Genomic DNA, 20,930 nt, shown 5'->3' with positions numbered 1-20,930 from the left:
AGACTTAGGGTGCTGTAAGACTTAGGGTGCTGTAAGACTTAGGATACTGTAAGACTTATGGTGCTGTAAGCCTTAGGATACTGTAAGACTTAGGGTGCTGTAAGACTTAGGGTGCTGTAAGACTTAGGATACTGTAAGACTTAGGGTGCTGTAAGCCTTAGGATACTGTAAGACTTAGGGTGCTGTAAGCCTTAGGATACTGTAAGACTTATGGTGCTGTAAGCCTTAGGATACTGTAAGACTTATGGTGCTGTAAGACTTAGGATACTGTAAGCCTTAGGATACTGTAAGACTTAGGATACTGTAAGACTTATGGTGCTGTAAGCCTTAGGATACTGTAAGACTTAGGGTGCTGTAAGACTTGGGATGCTGTAAGACTTAGGATACTGTAAGACTTATGGTGCTGTAAGCCTTAGGATACTGTAAGACTTAGGGTGCTGTAAGCCTTAGGATACTGTAAGACTTAGGATACTGTAAGACTTATGGTGCTGTAAGCCTTAGGATTCTGTAAGACTTATGGTGCTGTAAGACTTATGGTGCTGTAAGACTTAGGGTGCTGTAAGCCTTAGGATACTGTAAGACTTAGGGTACTGTAAGCCTTAGGATACTGTAAGACTTATGCTGCTGTAAGACTTAGGGTGCTGTAAGCCTTAGGATACTGTAAGACTTAGGGTGCTGTAAGCCTTAGGATACTGTAAGACTTAGGGTGCTGTAAGCCTTAGGATACTGTAAGCCTTAGGGTGCTGTAAGCCTTAGGATACTGTAAGCCTTAGGATACTGTAAGACTCAGGATACTGTGAGACTTATGGTGCTGTAAGACTTATGGTGCTGTAAGACTAAGGGTGCTGTAAGCCTTATCACTCTGTAAGATGTTTTCCTCAAATTTGAACGCTGCTGAAACAGAAAACTTGACTATTTTGCCTGGTATGAGTGAACCTACAGTATACTGTATGCTGTAATAATTGAGATACCATAGAAAATATTATATATAAGATGTACACTAGTTAGTATCACCCAGGAGGAAAATGAAACGGCTTGACATACAGTATAACACATTTAGTTAACAAATAAAAAAATATAACATGGTGATATGCAACGACCCTAGTGTTCACATAATATAACAATAAAATAAAAGTAATGTGATATTTATACTGTAATATATGCATTTCCAAGGTAGGGCAGTGGCAGTCGAGGCTCGGGGAGAACTTATGCTATGAGAGTTTTAATGATTAACATAGGGAGAAATGTAGTAAGGGCCGATACTGCCAGTACCATCACCAACAACACTAATGCCACCACCACCACCACCACCACCAAAAGCACCACTGGCGCCGGTAATGCCAGGAGAACTCCCGGAACCAATCGCGGAAGCAAGAGCATCTTGGAAGTCGGCGCCGCCAGGAAGCACTGGGATATTGTCGTCGTCGTAGTGGAGAAAGTACACTTTAGGGGTCTTGGGTGGTGGAGCAGGAACTTCGATGACTTTTGGACCCTCTGGTGCCCGCTGCTTGTTTAGGACGTAAACAACATTCTCATTTCTAGGTGGCGCCACTATGATAGGGTCAGGCTCCTGCACTGGTTCTGGCCCGCGAATGAAGACGATGTTGGTCATGATTTCGGGTGTTGGGATCTGAGGTGGGGGGGCGGGGACCTCGGGTAACGCTGGGGCATCGTACACAAACAGATGCTGATATACTTTAGGGAAGACACACACGCCATCGGTTCTCAGGACTTTCCCTCCTTCACATCGTAGGTCGTATTCGTCGGCATTGGTGAGCGTAGCCACCAACAGCAGGGAGAAGAGTACCTGAGGGAGAGTGAACTTTGTAATCAATATGACCAAGAGTATTAATGGGAGTAACCTACCAACTGCCGGATGTTGCACGACTATGCTCGACCAGAGACCACGTGCAGCCCAGATCCCAGTATTCATAATTATGAAGTTATGTGAAGAGAATGCTTCTTCTGCTAAATTAATTTATAAGAAGGGATATAATTTTGCCAATTTATTACCTTGTGAAGGAAGGATAAGTTACTGCTTAACGTGGAATTCAATTACTTTCCCAAGGATAAGTTTTGACGGCTTGCTATAGTATTGATTATGCCTCGTGTCTGTGTAGTGGCTTCTCAACGACTGGCTCAGACTGCCCATGGTGTAGAGGCGTATCCTCTCTTGGTTGTTTTTAATAATCTATTCAGCGGAACTAAAATACAGTACAATAAATATATTATTAGACCAGTTGAAGGCGACATGCGTTATCCAGACTCCCTGATCTATATTTTAAAGGAGATTGACCACATACCTGGAGAAGCCAACTGTTGTCGACGAATGATTTTAGGGATTACGGAAAAACGCACAGAGAGATCGATGTTGTACGTCAGAGAATTTCAGAGATGAACCTGACCTTGGGATCTTTAAGGGAATTCATGCCACATATGATCATCTTAGCCCCAGTGGTTCTTCCTCATGAGGACAAAAAGGGAAGTAATTAACAGAAAAACGGGCGGAGACATATTGTATATACTGTACGCTGAAGTTTAAGCCACAATTAACAGTATATAGGGAGAAGACAGGATGTTGAAGCACGTGTTCTGGTGGCAGTGGAGGCTGAATAGTGAATATCTGGCGAGGAACACTGGGCACACAGCGAGGGAACCAGTATTAATATTTTGTTTATGTTACTCAAGTAGCTTTCACTTCTCCAAGCGTACTTTAAATGCAACACTGATTCATAATCAAGTTGTAAGTTTCTTCCACACACACACACACACATATATACACACACACACAGAGTTTAAAACACTATCACTGTGAATCCAGTACAATATCCATATCGCGGAAGTGTGGTAATATCCGGGTCATTCGAGTGGTCTTGGGTGAATCACATGAGGCGAGGAGTGAAGGTGCAACTCACCAAGAACTTCATGGCAGAGTGTGTTGTCTCCTCAGGTGGTAACTGGTCTTATATATACTGTACCTCCTATCTTACCGGTTACCATCACCACACCCTGACCCAGCTACATCACAAATGACTCTAAATTTATTTATTTTTTTAATAAAAGTTGCATGTCATTTAAGGTCACACGTATAGTTGTATTTCTTATTACCTAACTTGATTACTCTGCCTCAAGTGAGTGTTTATTCCTCTCCAGTTTGTAGTATGTCCAATAATAACAGCTTTTAATCTACAATCAATAGCCGCTAGTGAGGGAAAGTGTCGGACCTACATTTACCTTTCCATGGAACTTGGACATTTTAAGGAACACAAGAATTTTGCGTCCGTCCTCAACTTTTTTCCCTCCGTGTACAAGTAAGTTGGAGAAGTTACACAACAACGCAGGTCATCGGGTCATTTCTCAACTGATATTCACCATTTATGAAAGTGCCATATATGAGTCATGATAGATTACAAACCACCTGTTAAAATTATTGCTCCTATAATTAAAAGGAGGTTTTTATCTTGCCCCTCAGCATTTCGTTATCAACTGTAAAGCATTGACCTCACTTGTTTCTGGAAATTTGTAACTCTTGCAACTGTGTCCCACGGAACTGTGAGGTTGACTGTGAAGATTACCTCCCTAATGGTCACCTCACTCTTAATTGAGGGCTTCAATTTGCGGTACTTGTAGTTGTTTTTGTATTTTATGGTGTTTAATACTGCAAATTTATGTCACCATCTCAGGTGCATATTGTTTTAGTTATTTTGCTGTTTATTTTGTACAATATATATAAAACTGTACAAAATATACACTATATCAACTCGCTTGGGGCCAGTTTAAGATGTTTACTGTACTATACAGTACTCATGTCAGCAGATGTGCTAAGCTCTGAACATTCACAGAAAGTCATTAGGGAAAATGAGTTACAGTACCAGAAGGACGTACAGACGTACAGTATACATACTGTAATGCGTCGGTATGAGCAAAGACTTTCTTATTTGCAGTCAAAGTGAACCATAAACATTTCATTATGTGTTATGAATATTAATTGAACCCAATCTTGGTCATTGTGTCAGTGAATGTAAACTGTAATGACCTCTCATCTCCTGACCTGGTTTCCTAACTTACATTTGTAAAAAACTCACCTTTTGTCTTGACTGATGTAAATGTCTAGTCATCAGTGAAAGGTAACACACAGGGAAAGAAATGGCCTATTTTTCACGAAAAAAATATATGTAGGGTAAATGTGTACGCGGTTAACAGCACCATTTATTCATTACAGCACTTAAGGTGGAGAAATTCTGAGCAGAATTCATAGACTTTATAAGGAATATGAATTTAGATAAATTTATTATTTTCTTTTAATGAACACTATGAAAATATACTATTTGAGTGCAATAGACCCATCGTTCGTTACTTCTCCCCTCTTAGTCACTTTATTACAGGACATCTTCAGTTTTTTGTTACTTTTTGAATTCATGTTTATTATCGAAAAAAGAAAAAACTCGAGTGTTCATCATTTCCATTTATATGCGCTCATGAACACGTGTGTGTGCGTGTGTACGTTTGTTTTACACACATGTGTGTATATTTGTTTTTTGCACACATTTATACGTTTGTTTAATACATGCACAATTGCAATACTGTACCGTAGTTCATATCCCTAGTAAAAACACTTAAAACGAAGAGGGTGAAGGGGGTATTCCTCGTCCATCTGTACCTGTCACACTTTAACTGGACATTGATTGTGTTTAAATGCGAAGAAATTTTTCGTGAAGTTTAACGTCAAGTTTAAGGCATGTAAAGGAAACGTGCACACCAAATATTGCTTTTTATTTGCTTCGTGTAGGTGGAGTAACAGTCAATTTATTTTCGATTTTTTTTTTTGCAATTTTGAGTTGACAAATTTTATGTTTTACGTGAAAATGAATTGAAATATTTTGTGTATGTTTTTTTATTATTCTTTTTTTCTATGTTGTTATTATTCTTTATTCTTAGGCCTTTGGTAAATGTTGATTGGCAATGTAGTTGTGTTAGTCTTTTTAATAAAGTAATTAGGGATAACACGTGTAAAATATTGACAAAACATTTCATACTTATTACTACCTGTACATGCAAATTAGGTTATTGGTTGCCTCCCCCCTCCCCCCTCCCCCCCCCTCACTCACTCACTCACCTTCTTACTCACTTTGACTCACTCATTATTTCCTCACAACATATAACCTGGCACCCCCTGAAAATTTCTTGTAGGTTACAACATATAACCTGGCACCCCTCTTATATTATTTCTCTCAAAATGTCACAGGAGAGGCACTTGATTGTAACTTGTTTAATAAAGGTTCAGGTAATGGCCCAGTCTTAGTACATTACAGTTTCGTAAATTGTTCTCAACCTGTATCTAAATTTAGCCAAAATATGGGTTGAGTTCTTGTCCAAAAACATGGGGATGATTTTATTAATTACGTCTTAATTTTATTGTATCTTAAAAATGGAAGTAAATTTTGGGTCAACGTGATGCTGGTTAGTCCCACCGGCTTTTTTCACTCTAAGATTAACCACCGTAATGCTAACTTAACCTTTTAGCCTAACCTAGATCAAATTTAATCAATGCTTACTTAACCTAATTAACCTAATATAGAGTAACCCCCTGACAGGTCGTGTTAGGGTGTTTAACCATCCGATAAAAGAAGCTGGTGGTTAATCTTAGGTAATCCGTGTTAGGGCACTGGTAAGGGAGAGGGCCTATGGGGCGACTGGTCATCTGTACGACCATCCATATGCACTACTAAAGAGACGTCTATGTCATATCTCCTGTCGTTTCTGTTCAATAACATTTACAAGAAAATGTTTAACATAGAAAACGGGAAAATCCAAACGCCACCTGATGTAACAGTCTAGTTTTTGCTATAGCATTAACTGTTTCATTATATAAGGTGAACGGACGGGTTCATTTGCCTCTGGAAGATCAACATAATTGTTTATATAATATTATTACTGCGCTTCACAACTAAGGTTTTTAAGCGCGTAAAAAGGGTAGTAATTACACTATTGTTGTACACCAATCAACAGTTAAACATTATGAGATATAAAACTCTCTTTTAACAGTGTCGAGCTTAATTAATATAGATACGGTGTTTGCGCCATGACACCACCACCCATAAACATCAATCTAGCAAACTGTTAACACTAGGACTTATCTGCTACGAATCATCTGGAGATTAGTCACTACCTTATTTCATCTTACTATCAATCACCCTAGTACTAACCTACCCTAACCCCCACCCCCCACCTAGTGTTTAATCCTAAGGTGAAATATTATTACACTGAAATAATATAAAGTTAGGTATATCTTAGGTGATGATGTAGCGGTTACACAGAAAAACAAGACACTGTAGCAAGATACTGTAGGCCACAGTTTACACATACTTCTGGGCGAAAAAAGTTACTATCAGGAACACGTTTGACAGCGTTGGGCTTCTGTTGATAACTGCTAACATCTATGTTGTGTTGCAGTAATACGCAATTCACGTTGTTTACATTAAAAAGAGTACCGAATAGTTCAAACACACGGTGATGAAGGAACTTCTATTCTATGTACTGTATATATTTATATTTAAGTAAATAATTGAATGAATATTTTTTTTAGATAGCACCTAGACCGTGTTGGAGTTTTCATCAAAGTCATATCCTGTACATCCTCATCTCAAGATAGAGTGACCTCACACACACACGGCTACATAAACCTTTCCCTTTGAAGGAAGTTTGAAAGGTTTAGTATCCGTTGGCATGACTCATAGGTTTAAAAATCCGTGTTTTTACCCTAAAACTGCTTTACTTTTTTGGTGGTCATGATACCTATATCATTTCCCTGTGCGCCTTATCACCAAGCCTCCTGGCCAGCCGGATATTTGAACAATATATTATGATTCGCTAAGTGACTAAACCTATATCTAAATTGTCCTTCCATGTACGAGTAGTAGTAGGCAGCTACCAAACAGGGAGGTACTACCGCCAGGGAAGATATTGGAAACATAATGTATTGTCTAATGGTAGACCCTGCTGCCATATGGCACCACGAAAATTGTGACCAAGTCCCAGGTTGCTGATCTAACTTTCTACCTCATTTACACACAATTGCAGGGTCTCAATTGTTTCTCTTACTATTGACAACACAACATAAATATATTGTTTCTCACTTGTGATCTTTTTTTAATTTTTGTTATTCTTTATGGCTCTTTATCTATTCTGCGACTTACACAAAGATGTAATCTATGAAGACAATCACTGGAAAACCTTTTTTAAGGATTAGTGTTCAGTGATTAAACAAAGATTATTAATTATTATTATCTCTTGTACGATACATGTACCGGTACTAATTCATCACTACACTGGTTGTTGTCTTTCTGTTTATGTAATAGGTATTACAATAACTTACTTGTGTAAGCCAAGGACCAAGAAGGTAGGAGTTAATTGGCAGTTCCTCTATAATCTCCGTGATCTCATGTACCCACTAGTAATTCTCGCATATACTGTATAATTAGTGACTACATTAAGTTGACTAGCTCAGTAAAGATTCATTCTCTACCAGTAGGGCATACTGTACACCAGGTATAATTGTACACTATTTACTGTATATAGTAATAAATCTACAAAGTCGCTCTGAGTGAGAATGTTATCTTATTAATTATATACTATATTATATACTAATTCCAGAACGTTACAAATATATTTTTTGGGTAATCTTGTATTTCACTCAGTGTACCTTCTTCATATCTGAGGGTTGGCGACCATAGTCCTCCACTCCAAACGTTCTCGGACTGTTTTTACCACTTCTTCGAGGTTTTGTATCTCCCTGAGGAGTGGGGACCCAGTTTTTAATTTCAGTCGGACTGAGCACCTTAAACGCCTTGGCAAGGATCCAATACTATTTTTTCTAGAGCAATCCATTTTTGTCAATGAAAAAAATTCTTGCTATAAATATCCAATATTTAATAGAACAGGTAAAACAAATAAGAATAAACAAATACACTTAAGTTTATTTCATTATGTTGAATAATATTAATAAGCGTAAATTAAACTCTTTAACAAGAAAACAAATATTCGAATCGTCGCTTCACCAAAATGATTCTAATTTTACGCTGTTAAATACAAGATTACCAGTCTTTGTTTTAGTAGGTTACTTCCCCCCCCCCCCTAAAAAAAAAATGGGATTCCCTTCTGAAGTTGCAAAATCCACATTAGAATCAGTTTGGTGAAACAATGAATCGAATATTTATATTCTTGTTAAGAGTTTAATTTACGCTTAGTAATATTTTTCAACATAACAAAATAAACTTTAGCGTATTTGTTTATTATTTTTTATCTATTCAGTTAAATATTGAATATTTAAAGAAAGAATTTTTTCATTGACAAAAATGGATTGCTCTAGAAAAAATAGTATTGGATCCTTGGCAAGACGTTTGAAGGTGCTCAGTCCGTCCGAGTTCCGAGTCCCGACTGAATCAGTCGATCGGTTGCCAAGGGAGTGCAGTGTTGCCGTTTGACGGAAATTCGTCTGCTAGACGGTAAAAACATGAAATTCGATGTCGTGGTCGGTAGACCGTGACGTCGACCCCGGTGGCCCGTCGGAAAAATACCGGAACTGTTAATTAGGCCTTTTTCGGGTCAAATGCAAAATAATATGATATAGAATAATTATGAAGGTATTTCATTGGATTTCCTTCTTTTTATAATTGAGTGTTTAGTAACACTGCTTTATGATGAGTTGGCACGAGAGGATGATGTCTACTAGGAACACAAAGACAGTCATTTCGTCCTGTTCCGTGTTTGAGTTCCAGGGGTGGTCCAAGAAGTTTTGGGTGGGGGAACCTGACCAGCAAATCGAGCCCATCCATCTGGGAGGTGGGGGGTTAACTGTAAGCCCCCCAGATTTTTTTTTAAATCTGACTAATATCATGGGCATTTTGAGGCCATTTGAAGCCATGTGCTCTTGATATTAGGGGATATTCTGAGGTTAATAGTAATTAAAAATGCCTGAGTACAATACTGCAATCAGGAAAAGTATTGGAGTTTTCTGATGAACATGGGGGTTCCCCGCCTGATACCTCCGTAAGTTCAGCGCCTTCCATATGACTTTCACTGTAGAGCCTTTGTCAAAAGCATCTACACGCCGTTATACATCGGCTTTCGGTGAGTCCGTTGCTGTTAGTTCTTTATTTGTGGTTATTTTATTACACATTTTAAAATTATATATATTATAATAGTTATCCATTTCAACAGTGCATTTTCTATGATATTGTGGTATCACTCCATTTTCTACTCCTTGAACTCTTTTTTATCTCTTTTATTCAATATACTACTGCTCCACCCGATTTTAAAGTTGTTTGAAGAATCTAAAGAGCAATATTTCATACTATATATATATATATGCATAATAATAGTAAAAAGGAAATGAATTGTTGCTGGTATCCTTTATATGTATGACATTTAACAAAGAAAACGTTTTTATGACATCATGGTCGTAGCCAATCACAACCCGAGGAAGACAACCCAACTAGAGCGTTCGGTAAAACAGTCGGAATTATGGCAGCCTGACCTGGGAGCGTGGCAGTGACACTTAGGAGTTGTCTGACGGATCTGTTCAGTTTTTCTTCTTGTTACACCTATCCGAGCTTCTCATTTCAGAATGTGAGTAACTATAAAGACGTGTGACTATTCCAAGTGTGAATTGTGCTCTCAGTTAAACAAAACGTGTGGCTACTAACTCGCTGGGGCTCCTTTATTTTGCCCTAGGAGTGTTTTCGGCAGTGGAGAACCAGAGACCGATCAAAATTGTACTCTTAGTCAGTGAAATCGAACAAGAAAAAAAACTGGAAAAATATAAATACGCGAGAAACAGTATATATAGAGTAAATTTTAGTGCTGTCTCTACATACTAACAAATAACAGAGTTTTGTAGTTATCCTCTAGGTTGCAAAAACAAAAACGCTTTTGATTGGCCGCGTGATGATTTTTGAAGGAGATGCAGGAGACACGCAGTGTTGGCAGTGTTGGAGGTGAGGCAGGCGATAATGACAGAAGATTATTGGAAGAAAATAGAGAAAATTTTGGATACCCTATCTCCGTTATTATACATTTACGCCGGTAATGTAATAGATGAAAATTATCTTATAATTAGACGTCTTATTAGAATATTATAATAGATTAGTGGTAGGAATGTGTGGTGTGTAAACGCAAAAATACCAAAATTTCTTTCCTCCAACTTTTTTGGGATGTTCTTGATAAACCGAAGAACTTTTTTTATCGAAAATTGTTCTAAAAAGGCTCCTTAACCTGGGCACCTGCTCTTGAATATTACACCATTTAAAGTTTTATGTAATAGGTTAAGTTTTGTAATTTTTTTAAGTTTTTTTATCCTACAATTTCCCTTTACTTCACAGCCATACCCACTTTGTGTGATCAAAAATGTGTTTTTAATGAAAATTAAATTAAACAAAAAATTCCGTGAAAACGCTACAGAGTATTTATTATTTTTATTTTTATTTTTTGATTTATCTCCTTAAATAGAAATCAATATAGAGTTCCATAGTTGTCTTTTTTTCCGAATCTACCCTAACTTTTTTCCGGTGTTACTAGAGTGTGCGGTCTACCGGGATATGAGTTTCATTTCTTGGACAAATTTGTCGTTTGGTAGATAATTCGGCCCTTAAGCTCGCACTTCGTCTTCCCTCGCGATAAATCAGTGGATTAGGCCGACCCACTCCCTATTTATCTTCCGCACAGTGTTTAGTAAGTTATTTCCGTTTAATACGCCGGGGGGGGGGTTAAGAAGTTAGATAAGGTTAAGTAGGTTTCTTTGGTTAAGTTGGTGCGGTCTTTTAACAACGCTTCGGCCGATTGTGTTTCTTATCAACTGTTAGGTTTTTAAAGGTTAGTTTTGAGTTAAAAAGAACCACATTTTAACAACTACGACAGTGTCCGCTGCAAAATTCAGTGAAATTACGGCAATTTAAAATGAATTTTCCATGAAAAATGAGCGACGGGTAGGTCGCCAATAGTTTACCTTGTGTTGTCATTTATTGCATTGAGGCTCGATGAGCTTTTTTGAATGGCCCCCAGTTCTGAGAGAAGCCGTATCCCATAAAATTGGCCAAACGGCCAACTTTATGACCTATAGCAAACCTATCCACCAATCACGTCTTAATGTTCCAGGCCTTTTAACTAGGCCGGAACGTTTATATTATATTGGGTTTAGTAGCGAAACCCAATTGTCTGTTATCCATTTATTTAGGAACTACTAAGACAATTCCAAAGTGTAAATCAACCATAACTTAATCACTGTAGCTATGAGTGTTAAGAGAAGGACAGAGGCTATGTAAATAGACTTGCTTAAATACGTCTGACCTATGTGAGTCGTCGAGTAACAATGGCCCCAGGGCGCCGGCTTCTTAATGCAACTCTAAGCAGTTACTGGCCGCACCTTAGGGAGCTGCCGATCACGTGACATGAACATGCCAACTCATAGCCAGTGGAAAGTTACAGGGGGTGATTATGTATATAAATCAAGAAACAGAACGATTATATAAATGGGTTAATTACACGTCGTTACACGACCAATACCCATACTACTACTGCGACGATGCCGTTTGGAGACACGGGTTACCACAGGGGATGTAGGAACACATTTTCGCAACTGTTCGTGTTATTTTGGATGAAAATGATGTTGGAGGGGCGATATTAAAGTGTTGCGTGGTGGAAGACAACGAAAGTGATGATCCGACCCGATTGGTAATAATATGTAAACGGGTTTCTGTTGGGGAGTCTTAATTTGAAAGTTAGTTTGATTTACAGGTACGGTTAATCACCGGAAATATGACACCAAAGCAGTAGTAGTAGGACCCTCACTCGCCAATCAAAAATGTCAACAGCCATACATTGAAGAGAGCTAGTAGTGAACCATCGCACTGATGGTTATAGCCTATTATATACAGTCGTTTCATTTTGTTAGTTCGTGAATCCATTTCATCACTTACCAATAATTGACAAAAATTAATATAAACCTTGCAGAGGCTGACACACGGTAAACCTTTTTACGTGTAGTCATGCCAAGGTGGGTTTTGTTATTCAAAGTTTCTAAATGTAAATGAGAGAAATAAGTCTCGTTTTATATACTGTATATTATTAATGTACCCTTCCTAATTTAACTGTCTCACATTGACAGTCCGTAAATTTTTTTGGGTTGTTAGGTAATGTTTTTCGAAGATTGCATGAGGATTCCCTGTGGTCCAGATCCTAAATCCTGGTGTTCTGGCTGATCATATTAAATAGACATATACAGTAGGATCATTTCCGTTACATAAGGTACAACCTGAAACATGATTATTTCTGTTGTGAAGTGTTGGAACCATTGACAGTTCACTCTCTTCTCTGCCTTGGAGTGCAAGTTCACGAACAACATGCGATTTATTTAGAACAAATTTCATTTTCTCCCATAAAGATTTCTGTAAAGCCACTGGGTTCAGTGGCATATATCAATGAAGCAACTGAGACTAAAAGCTTCAGGTCCAGTATTCGAGGACGATCAATTCACGTTGTGTATATATATATATATATTTTTTTTTTTTGGGGGTCGGGGCCTTGTAACTACTGTTTTATTTTAGCCAACGGCACAATACACTGTATTAATGACCTTATGGTTGTTTACTCAGTTAGTCTAAAGACTGTATCCGTAAATTGTGTAAATATACTATACAATGTACTTGTATAGTATTGTTAAATAAGTGTCGAGAGAAAAGGGTCCTCAAAATAAAAGTAATCTCAGGCCCCGAGTACGTTTAATCCGCTCCTGACGGGGTTGGTCTCTCTATACAGGGTGTGGGTACTGGTGAACCTACTGGCTTAGGAGTTAGTTTGTTTAAAGGTTATTAGAAAAACAAATAATGTGGAAAAATCAGATTTCAAAATGTTTTAAATCGTTAATTCTTTTTGAAATACGGCAGTTATCGTAAATGTAGTATTGTATAGATCTGTTCTGTTGATATACATGTTTCTAAAGCTAATACTCTAGACCTTTTATACGAGTGTAACATTCTTCTGTCGAATAGGATTTAGTTTAGTACAGGTACGTGTTTAACTTACATCCGTCTAAAGGACTTTTATAGTTTTAGTTGGTTATTGAACTTATTGGTGAGAATCGGGCTTTTATCATTTGAAAGTTAATCATACCAGTTTCGGATGCTAATACTGTTTTGGGTAATTATTTGGGACTTGACTGTTGTTTGGTGGACGGTTTTGGTCAATATCTGATGCTTAATGCAATGCAGATCGAGAGTTCAGAGGGACTGGGACGATACCATCTTCGTCGATAATTTCTCCGCTAACAAAACTTGTCAAATCGGAAGTTTATTTTTTTAGCGTTTCCACAGAAAAGACTCTCTCCATTGCATTGAGCATCAAATATTGAGCAAAGTGAGCCCAAAATTCCCCTCCAAACTAGCAACAGTCAAGTTCCAAATATTTGACCTGTACTGTATTCTCAAATATTAAATTTCATTTCATGTATTGAATACACTCCAGATTGACCCCTAAAAGCTGCATGTCTACAAAGAACTGTTTCTATACATTTATATTATAATATTCATCCACTTTTATAAATTTGAGGCTTTTTTTATATTTTACTGAACAACAATCAGGTTTTCTTCTAGATTTCGTTGTTGTTTTTCCTGGACTTATACTGTAGATCCATTAACTAACCTAAAATTTGACTCAAACACGGATAATGAATAATAATCAATGCTAAAGATTCGGAAATCTTTTATTTTTACAATGCTAATGGGAATTATGCTAACCCCATGTCGGATACAATGACATTATTAAGAAATTACTTACCTGAACAATATACAGTAATAATAATCATTGTAATTCGCTGTAAGTAGCTCGTTTACACTAACGGTACAAGATCTCTTCAGTTTCATGTTCTGTACCGATTTATGTTGGTGTTTATGTGTGTAATAATGTTGTTCCAAGAGGAGAAGGCTTGTTTAAGTTAGTAACGCATGGACGAGAAGCAGCTTGGCCATTGTTTAGGAGGTCTTGTTAAGGAGCGGTGTACAAACTTGTGGGAGGCTTGTAGGTGGATGTAGGAGGCTTGTAGGTGGGTGTGGGAGGTTTGTAGGTGGGTGTAGGAGGCTTGTAGGTGGGTGTAGGAGGCTTGTAGGTGGGTGTAGGAGGCTTGTAGGTGGGTGTAGGAGGCTTGTAGGTGGGTGTGGGTGGCTTGTAGGTGGGTGTAGGAGGCTTGTAGGTGGGTGTGGAGGCAGGTGGGTGTAGGAGGCTTGTAGGTGGGTGTAGGAGGCTTGTAGGTGGGTGTAGGAGGCTTGTAGGCTTGGGTGTAGGAGGCTTGTAGGTGGGTGTAGGGAGGCAGGTGGGTATTTGTAGCTGTAGGTGGGTGTAGGTGGGTGGATTAGGTGGATCTGTGGGGGATTGTAGGTGTCCTGGAGGGTGTCCTTGGGAGGATTGTAGGTGTCTGTGGGAGGATTGTAGGTGTCCTTGGGAGGATTGTGTCTGTAGGAGGATTGTAGGTGTCTGTGGGAGGATTGTAGGTGTCTGTGGGGATTGGAGGTAGGTCTGTGGGGATTGTAGGTGTCTGTGGGAGGATTGTAGGTATCTGTGGGGATTGTAGGTGTCTGTGGGAGGTCGTAGGCATCCTGGGAGGATTGAGATGTCTTGGGAGGATGAGGTGTCCTGGGAGGATTGAGGAGGATTGTAGGTGTCTGTAGGAGGATTGTAGGAGGATTGTAGGTGTCTGTGGGGGATTGTAGGTGTCTGTGGGGGGATTGTCCTTGGGAGGATTGTAGGTGTCCTGGGAGGATTGTAGGTGTCCTTGGGAGGATTGTAGGTGTCCTTGGGAGGATTGTAGGTGTCTGTAGGAGGATTGTAGGTGTCCTTGGGAGGATTGTAGGTGTCCTTGGGAGGATTGTCGGTGTCTGTGGGAGGATTGTCGGTGTCTGTGGGAGGATTGTAGGTGTCCTTGGGAGGATTGTAGGTGTCTTTGGGAGGATTGTAGGTGTCTGTGGGAGGATTGTAGGTGTCTGTGGGAGGATTGTAGGTGTCCTTGGGAGGATTGTAGGTGTCTGTGGGAGGATTGTAGGTGTCTGTGGGAGGATTGTAGGTGTCTGTTGGCGGGTTGTAGCTGGCACCAGGGGTTTGCACGGTTGACTGAATCCCAAAAGCTCCAGTACCACCAAATCCAGTACCCACTCCAACGTTATTTAGACCACTACCAGGGCTACCACCTGCTCCAGTGCCGGCGATGACCTGACCATCACCTTGGATTGCAGAGTTGAGGGCGGTCTGGAAGTCTATACCACCAGGCAGGGTCGGGTTATCTCCTTCACCATAGTTGACGAAGTACACCTCAGGGTTCTCGGACGGTGGAGCAGGAACCTCGATGACTCGCTGACTCTGGTCTGACTGTTTGTTGAGGACGTACACTACGTGTTGCTGCCTGGGCGGCGGCACGATGATGGGCTCAGGTCCCTGGCCTCCTTCAGGAGTGCGGATGAACAAGATGTTTTGGTCCACCTTAGGTGGTGGGATATGTGGTGGTGGGCCATAAGACGGGGGCAGTTCAGGAACGGTGTAGAGGAACAGGCGGCGGTTAATTGTGGGAACAACACAGGTGCCGTCCACATGAAGGATTTCCCTATCTTTACAGCCTCCGCTTGAGTATGTTACAGGCGGGGGAGTGGGCACGCTGTAGCCTTGGAAATCAGCGGCTGTGGCAGCCAGAAGTGTTGATATCAAAACCTGTAATATAATGTTTTGTTATCCACCCAATGAATGTAATGTAAAAATAGGTTTGAGACATTATTTCATACGGAGGGCTTAAGGTTTTAACCTAGTGTTATACAATGTTTATGCAACCCCTAAAGCTACGATCACACTCGAGTTTTCCCTGCAATAAATCCACGATAGCATTTCATCCACAGGCAATAAGTCAACAGTACGATCGTCACACTGGTCACACTGACGAAAGGAGCCATTGGCCAGGTGCCCGGGCTTCATTGCATGTTTGCATGGCAGCATTAACCGCTTTAGTGAGATGTGTGGTCCTGTTAAAGAAGACCAAGGCGAAAAAGAAACGATTGTAGCGTCCAAGCGAAGTTTTACAAAAGTGACACAAGTACTCGAGTCAAATGAAATTCCCGTTGTGATGTATTATTATTATTATTATTATTATTATTATTATTATTATTATTATTATTATTATTATTATTATTATTATTTATTTATTTACTATGGCATTTTTGCCCGTGTTTTGTTATTGAAATATACTTACAAATTTTTGTACACTTTAACTTTAATAAGAAGACATAAGAACGGTGTAAATCTTATTAATACAATAGACTAGCAAATTTCAACCCACCGTACCGTGGATTCTCAGACGCTTCGTATCGTCCCATTTTCGACAACAAATATGTTGTCGCTGTACAGACAACTTGAGCAGTTCGTTGAAAAATCAACGCTACGGTGAATTTATTCTGAGAGGAAACATTAGTGTGACCACAGCTTTACGAACAGTAGACTTTTACTTAAGAAAAAAACAAAACAAATATCCCGGAAAACATCCTTAACGAATCCCAAGTATCCAAGATCCACTTTAACGGCCTTATCGTTTCCTTACACTGTCCTCTGTCTACACTGTTCCTAACGGGCAGTCTTGCCTATGGGACCTTCTTTCACCTTTTCAACTGCAGGCTGCAAGGAATGCTCAAGTCACTCCTAAACTTCGTCAGGTTGTTTTCAATGCCAAAATTAATGGAATTTCTGAGTGGATGGCACCGGCGGGCGCAGGTTGGTGTCTGTGCCTTGCCTAAACTCTCTTCTTCATAAAGACGTAATCTTATGTTTAATGAAGTAAAATTAAGATAGCACTTGGAGAGGAGCGTCAGCCCCTTCGTGATTCATTCACCTGTGAAACATTATCTCCGCTAAGTGTGACGTTCATATCAGATGCTCGTGTACTTTCAACACCTTGTATTCTTCACTGTTGTGGTTATGGTTAAGTGCCCCCCCCCCTCCACACTTACCAAAAACAATGGTTTTAGTTCCACGTGGACCACTGTATTCTAAAGCACAAGAAACTACTTAATGAATGAACAGCAGCTGCTTATACTGTAGAACATTTGGTGTCAGGATGGAAGGTGACCAAAACATGGTGCTGTTACTGGAGTGTTCTGTAACTATGATGTAATGTGGTCAACACCATATTGTACAGGGACAATGTACCGTAACTTACAGACCAGTGTTGATAGTGAGGACAGAGGTGAGGCAGAAATAAAGAGAGGAAAAAAGTAAATGTACAGAGAAGTTGCATTATAAAGCTAAAATAGAGTTGTGTATTCAGATTAAATATATGAGGAAATAATTATTGTAGAGCTGTGGATGGGCTCACCCGTGGTGGGGCTTCGGTGCTTCTACCATCACCGAGGTTTCATCGGGGCAGACGACCTTAAGGACCCCTCTTTGTCGTCCTTCACCCTCTCGAGCGCATTTCGGGCGATCATCTTCTCTACTCCCTCCTTCGACACCTTGAAGTCGACGTTGGGTGTACTTATCGCGCACTTGTCTTTGGGCTTCTTCCCCAACACCGCCACTACCACACACATAAAGAGCCAGCGACACCAAGAGAAACTTTAAGTTCATTGTATCTAATTTATCTACTTGTGTTATTAATGTAACAGAAAATTATTTATCTAGATAAAAGATAGTTTTGGAAAGAACTTGAGCGTTAGAGGAGATTCTTGAGGTGGTGTTACGGTGTACACAACCTTCACGTCTCTGCCTAGTGGTTCATATTCTGGCCGGTCTCTCTTAAGGAAACTGAAATCCATTTACAAAATAAATATAAAGGCCGCACAGTCAGACCCTCCCGTGTAGAAGTAACTCATAATATAATATGATTCCTTTTTGCGCGTGTGTGTTTGCGCGCGCGCGTGTAATCCATAAACCTAGAAGTTAAACAAGTGCTTCAGGTCGATCTATTATACACCGAGGCAAACAAGCACTAACGACCCTCCCGCACTAGATGTATTCCTCCACACATGCAACCTCTTTGGACAACCTTGCCGATCCCGTTTCACCCGCTCGAGCCACCTCAGAGCTCACCAACGAAAGTGACACCACTAAAGAATTCCATTATTTAGTCATCGCTGTGTGATGTTCACTTTTCTCGGAGTGACAGTAAAGAGAGAGAGAGAGAGAGAGAGAGAGAGAGAGAGAGAACGTGTGCGTGTGTTTTCCTTGTATGTTGGTATTTTTGCCCCGACAATCTTGAAAATCACTGTCCTGCTGCTGACCGGCAATAATCAAAAGGCGTCAGATGGAAATCCTAACTTTCCTCTTCCCCTAGATATTTGTAGTGCCATCACTGCTCATAACGGGAAAATCATGATTGAAACGCTGAAGTTTTCAGTAATGTCAATATAAACAAAACAAATGGGACTATTATTCTGTATTATATCCGTCATATAGAAATTATCAGAGTGCACAGTACAGTACTGGCAAAAATCATTTTGAAAACATGTGTGTACCACGGGTCGGTGATGTACTCCAGGTGGGGTACATAGTCTAAATACAGCACTAATGTGTTATTATTAGTTAGTCAAATTATTAGTAAGATCTTTCCTCTTATTGCAAAATTAAATTTAAATGATTTAGTTCCGTTTCCTGTTGAATATGACTACATAAACATCAGGGATTTGGGTGTTGAACACGTGTATATTTTGTGTTTACAGCTTGTAATGTAGCGTCAAATGTCTGATAGACAACCAAAGAGTAAGAGGCAGGACTCACCAGGAGGTTCATGGTGGAGTGTGATGTCGGAGTAGGTCGTCCGCCGTCTTATATACAGGTATACTCATACCTCCATTCCCTCTCTTCTCCAGCAGCCACGCTTTTTATCCGTCCTGCGACAATACACACAGTTGTGCCCCTTACAATGAAGGCTTTGGCATGTGGCAGCGCATTGATTTTCTGTAACTACAGTAGTACTTCCCAGCAGTAAAGAAATAACTCGGTAACTATAAGAGTTATTGTTGATGTTAGTCGAATAAAAGTTGCCTTAATGTAAATACTGAACTAGACTTGAACAACATGGAGATCTTTCAGAGGAAAGCATAATGTATTAGGAATTTCTGACATGACCTATCTACCGTCATTTCTATTGTTCCTAACCAAGAGAAACATGCCATCGGGTTCATAGAGCCGTATTTTGTCATACAAAGCATATTTCCAATTCCGGAACAGCTGATGTGCCTCAAGAAAGAAAAGTGAATGGGCGACAACTGTTAGTTTCATATTTAGATATCTGTCGCTGTTTCAGTATTCATTGATGTTTCAATAATATTTTTCTGAGAAATTAAGTAAAATAAATACGTGTTCGTAACAGTAGAAACACTAAATTCTGCCAAGATGGACGGCTCTTACATACTAGATTGCTGAGCACCAGACCAGCCACAGCCTTGGATACTTGGTTTGTTTATAAAATTTGTCAATACAAGTATTTTAGTATAGATGGGTCACGGAAATTAGCTTATTTGCTGTACATTAAACTTAAAATGGGTTAATTCTTTCAAGCTATTAGCCGCCCTCATCAAACTTGCCAAAACGAATTCCATCGCTCTTTTCTGGTGCTTATTGGCGAGTATAACGGTAGGTCCTCTTAAACTGATTGACATATTTCATTGTCTCGCAGCAGTTGGAAATAATATATTTTTGGGGAGCTCTTAGGAAGATAGTTGCCATACGGATGCAGCTTTTCTCTCTAGATATCAAAGTCTTTCATTTAAATGCCTTTAATACCTGTACTGTACTACTTACAACAAATAACATCCATTAGTTGTTAAAGTAAATTAACACATTGGGGAAAAATTGTCATTCATTTTAGGTTAGATTACTCATTAAATGTTGATCTTGCTGAAAATTAACTGATATCGCATATTATTAAATAGAACATTCGAATATAATTATAACTTAATAAATTACCCCTGGGTGTTGACGTAAGCTGGAAGCCGTATATACTATATACGGCTTCCAGCTGCTAAACTATATACTATATAGTTTAGCAGCTTTATTTTATTGACAAGTGTATAGTGGTGACCTGCCAAATGGTCCCAGTGTTAACCCAAATATTAAGAGTGTGATCTTGTCATAATGGTCCAGGTCCTAATGCTTTTCAATATTATGAACCCTGTCATAAACATTAGATTAGATTAGGTTGGGATTTGATAAGATTGTGTGTCATTGAACCAAAATATAAAATGTTCGGTTCATATAACTACCGGTTCTGTACTGTATTTCTCTGGGAAGCTGTATACTTTATGATTTATTCGAGTGAACGTTACACATTTGTACAAGAAATGCACAACATTAACTATGTGCCATAAACATCCTTGAAGATGTACAAAAATAAATTATGTTTTAGAACAATAACCTCATTTTGAACATTGCTGAAAGTGACTTAAATGTCACGAGTCTGTTAACGGTGGGCGAGATCTCTAAATTTCTTATTAAAATGCATGAAATAATAAGAAACCAATAACTGATTTGGACTAGTAGCTAATGCTAATAATTCAGTAACTGGTTTAGACTATAGTAATGCTGATAATCTTTTTAAGAGTAAATTTTTAGCAATGTATTGCTAGTTTGTCTGCTCCCTCAAATTCCTAGGCCAAAGTTTTAATATTCATGGCAGCATAGTTAGGGGCCGTGACGTAGTGATGTTTGGTGACGTTCACAAATTTTGAATATGGTTTTCCAAGTGATGTATTAATGCTTGTATGTTTACTTCTATTATTTTAATTTTTTTTACTGAGGGACACGTTAACCTGTAACTTGGAAGAATTATTTTTTAACTCGAAAACAAATTAATTTGGAGTTGTGATCATCTCCACTTATTTCATACTAACTACAGTAGGGTCCAAAAGTTATGG

General features: G+C 39.2%; 2 protein-coding genes across 3 annotated transcripts; both read right to left on the bottom strand.

Moving 5' to 3' along the window:
• Window positions 1–1,041: 1,041 nt before the first annotated feature.
• LOC121864299 lies at window positions 1,042–2,999 on the bottom strand. 2 transcript variants are annotated; one of them, XM_042363388.1, is made up of 2 exons: window positions 2,916–2,999; window positions 1,042–1,807 (listed from the first exon to the last, which is right to left on the bottom strand). In XM_042363388.1, the coding sequence occupies exons 1-2, from the start codon at window positions 2,925–2,927 to the stop codon at window positions 1,223–1,225; spliced, it is 597 nt and encodes a 198-aa protein (XP_042219322.1). In that variant the 5' UTR covers window positions 2,928–2,999; the 3' UTR covers window positions 1,042–1,222. The 2 variants fall into 2 exon arrangements, with proteins under 2 accessions (XP_042219322.1, XP_042219321.1); XM_042363387.1 differs by lacking the exon at window positions 2,916–2,999 and adding an exon at window positions 2,825–2,849.
• A 12,034-nt stretch (window positions 3,000–15,033) lies between these two features.
• On the bottom strand, window positions 15,034–18,872 carry LOC121864298 (DNA-directed RNA polymerase II subunit rpb1-like; the record flags this gene model as incomplete). Its single annotated transcript, XM_042363386.1, has 2 exons — window positions 18,793–18,872; window positions 15,034–15,744 (listed from the first exon to the last, which is right to left on the bottom strand). Coding segments are annotated over exons 1-2 (723 nt in total), but the record flags the coding sequence as incomplete, so codon positions are not given.
• Window positions 18,873–20,930: the final 2,058 nt, after the last annotated feature.

This window comes from Homarus americanus, unplaced genomic scaffold, assembly GCF_018991925.1.
Source record: "Homarus americanus isolate GMGI-L3 unplaced genomic scaffold, GMGI_Hamer_2.0 scaffold26351, whole genome shotgun sequence".
In the NCBI taxonomy this organism is placed as follows: Eukaryota; Metazoa; Arthropoda; class Malacostraca; order Decapoda; family Nephropidae; genus Homarus; species Homarus americanus.
This window is presented reverse-complemented; position numbering and strand designations above follow the sequence as displayed.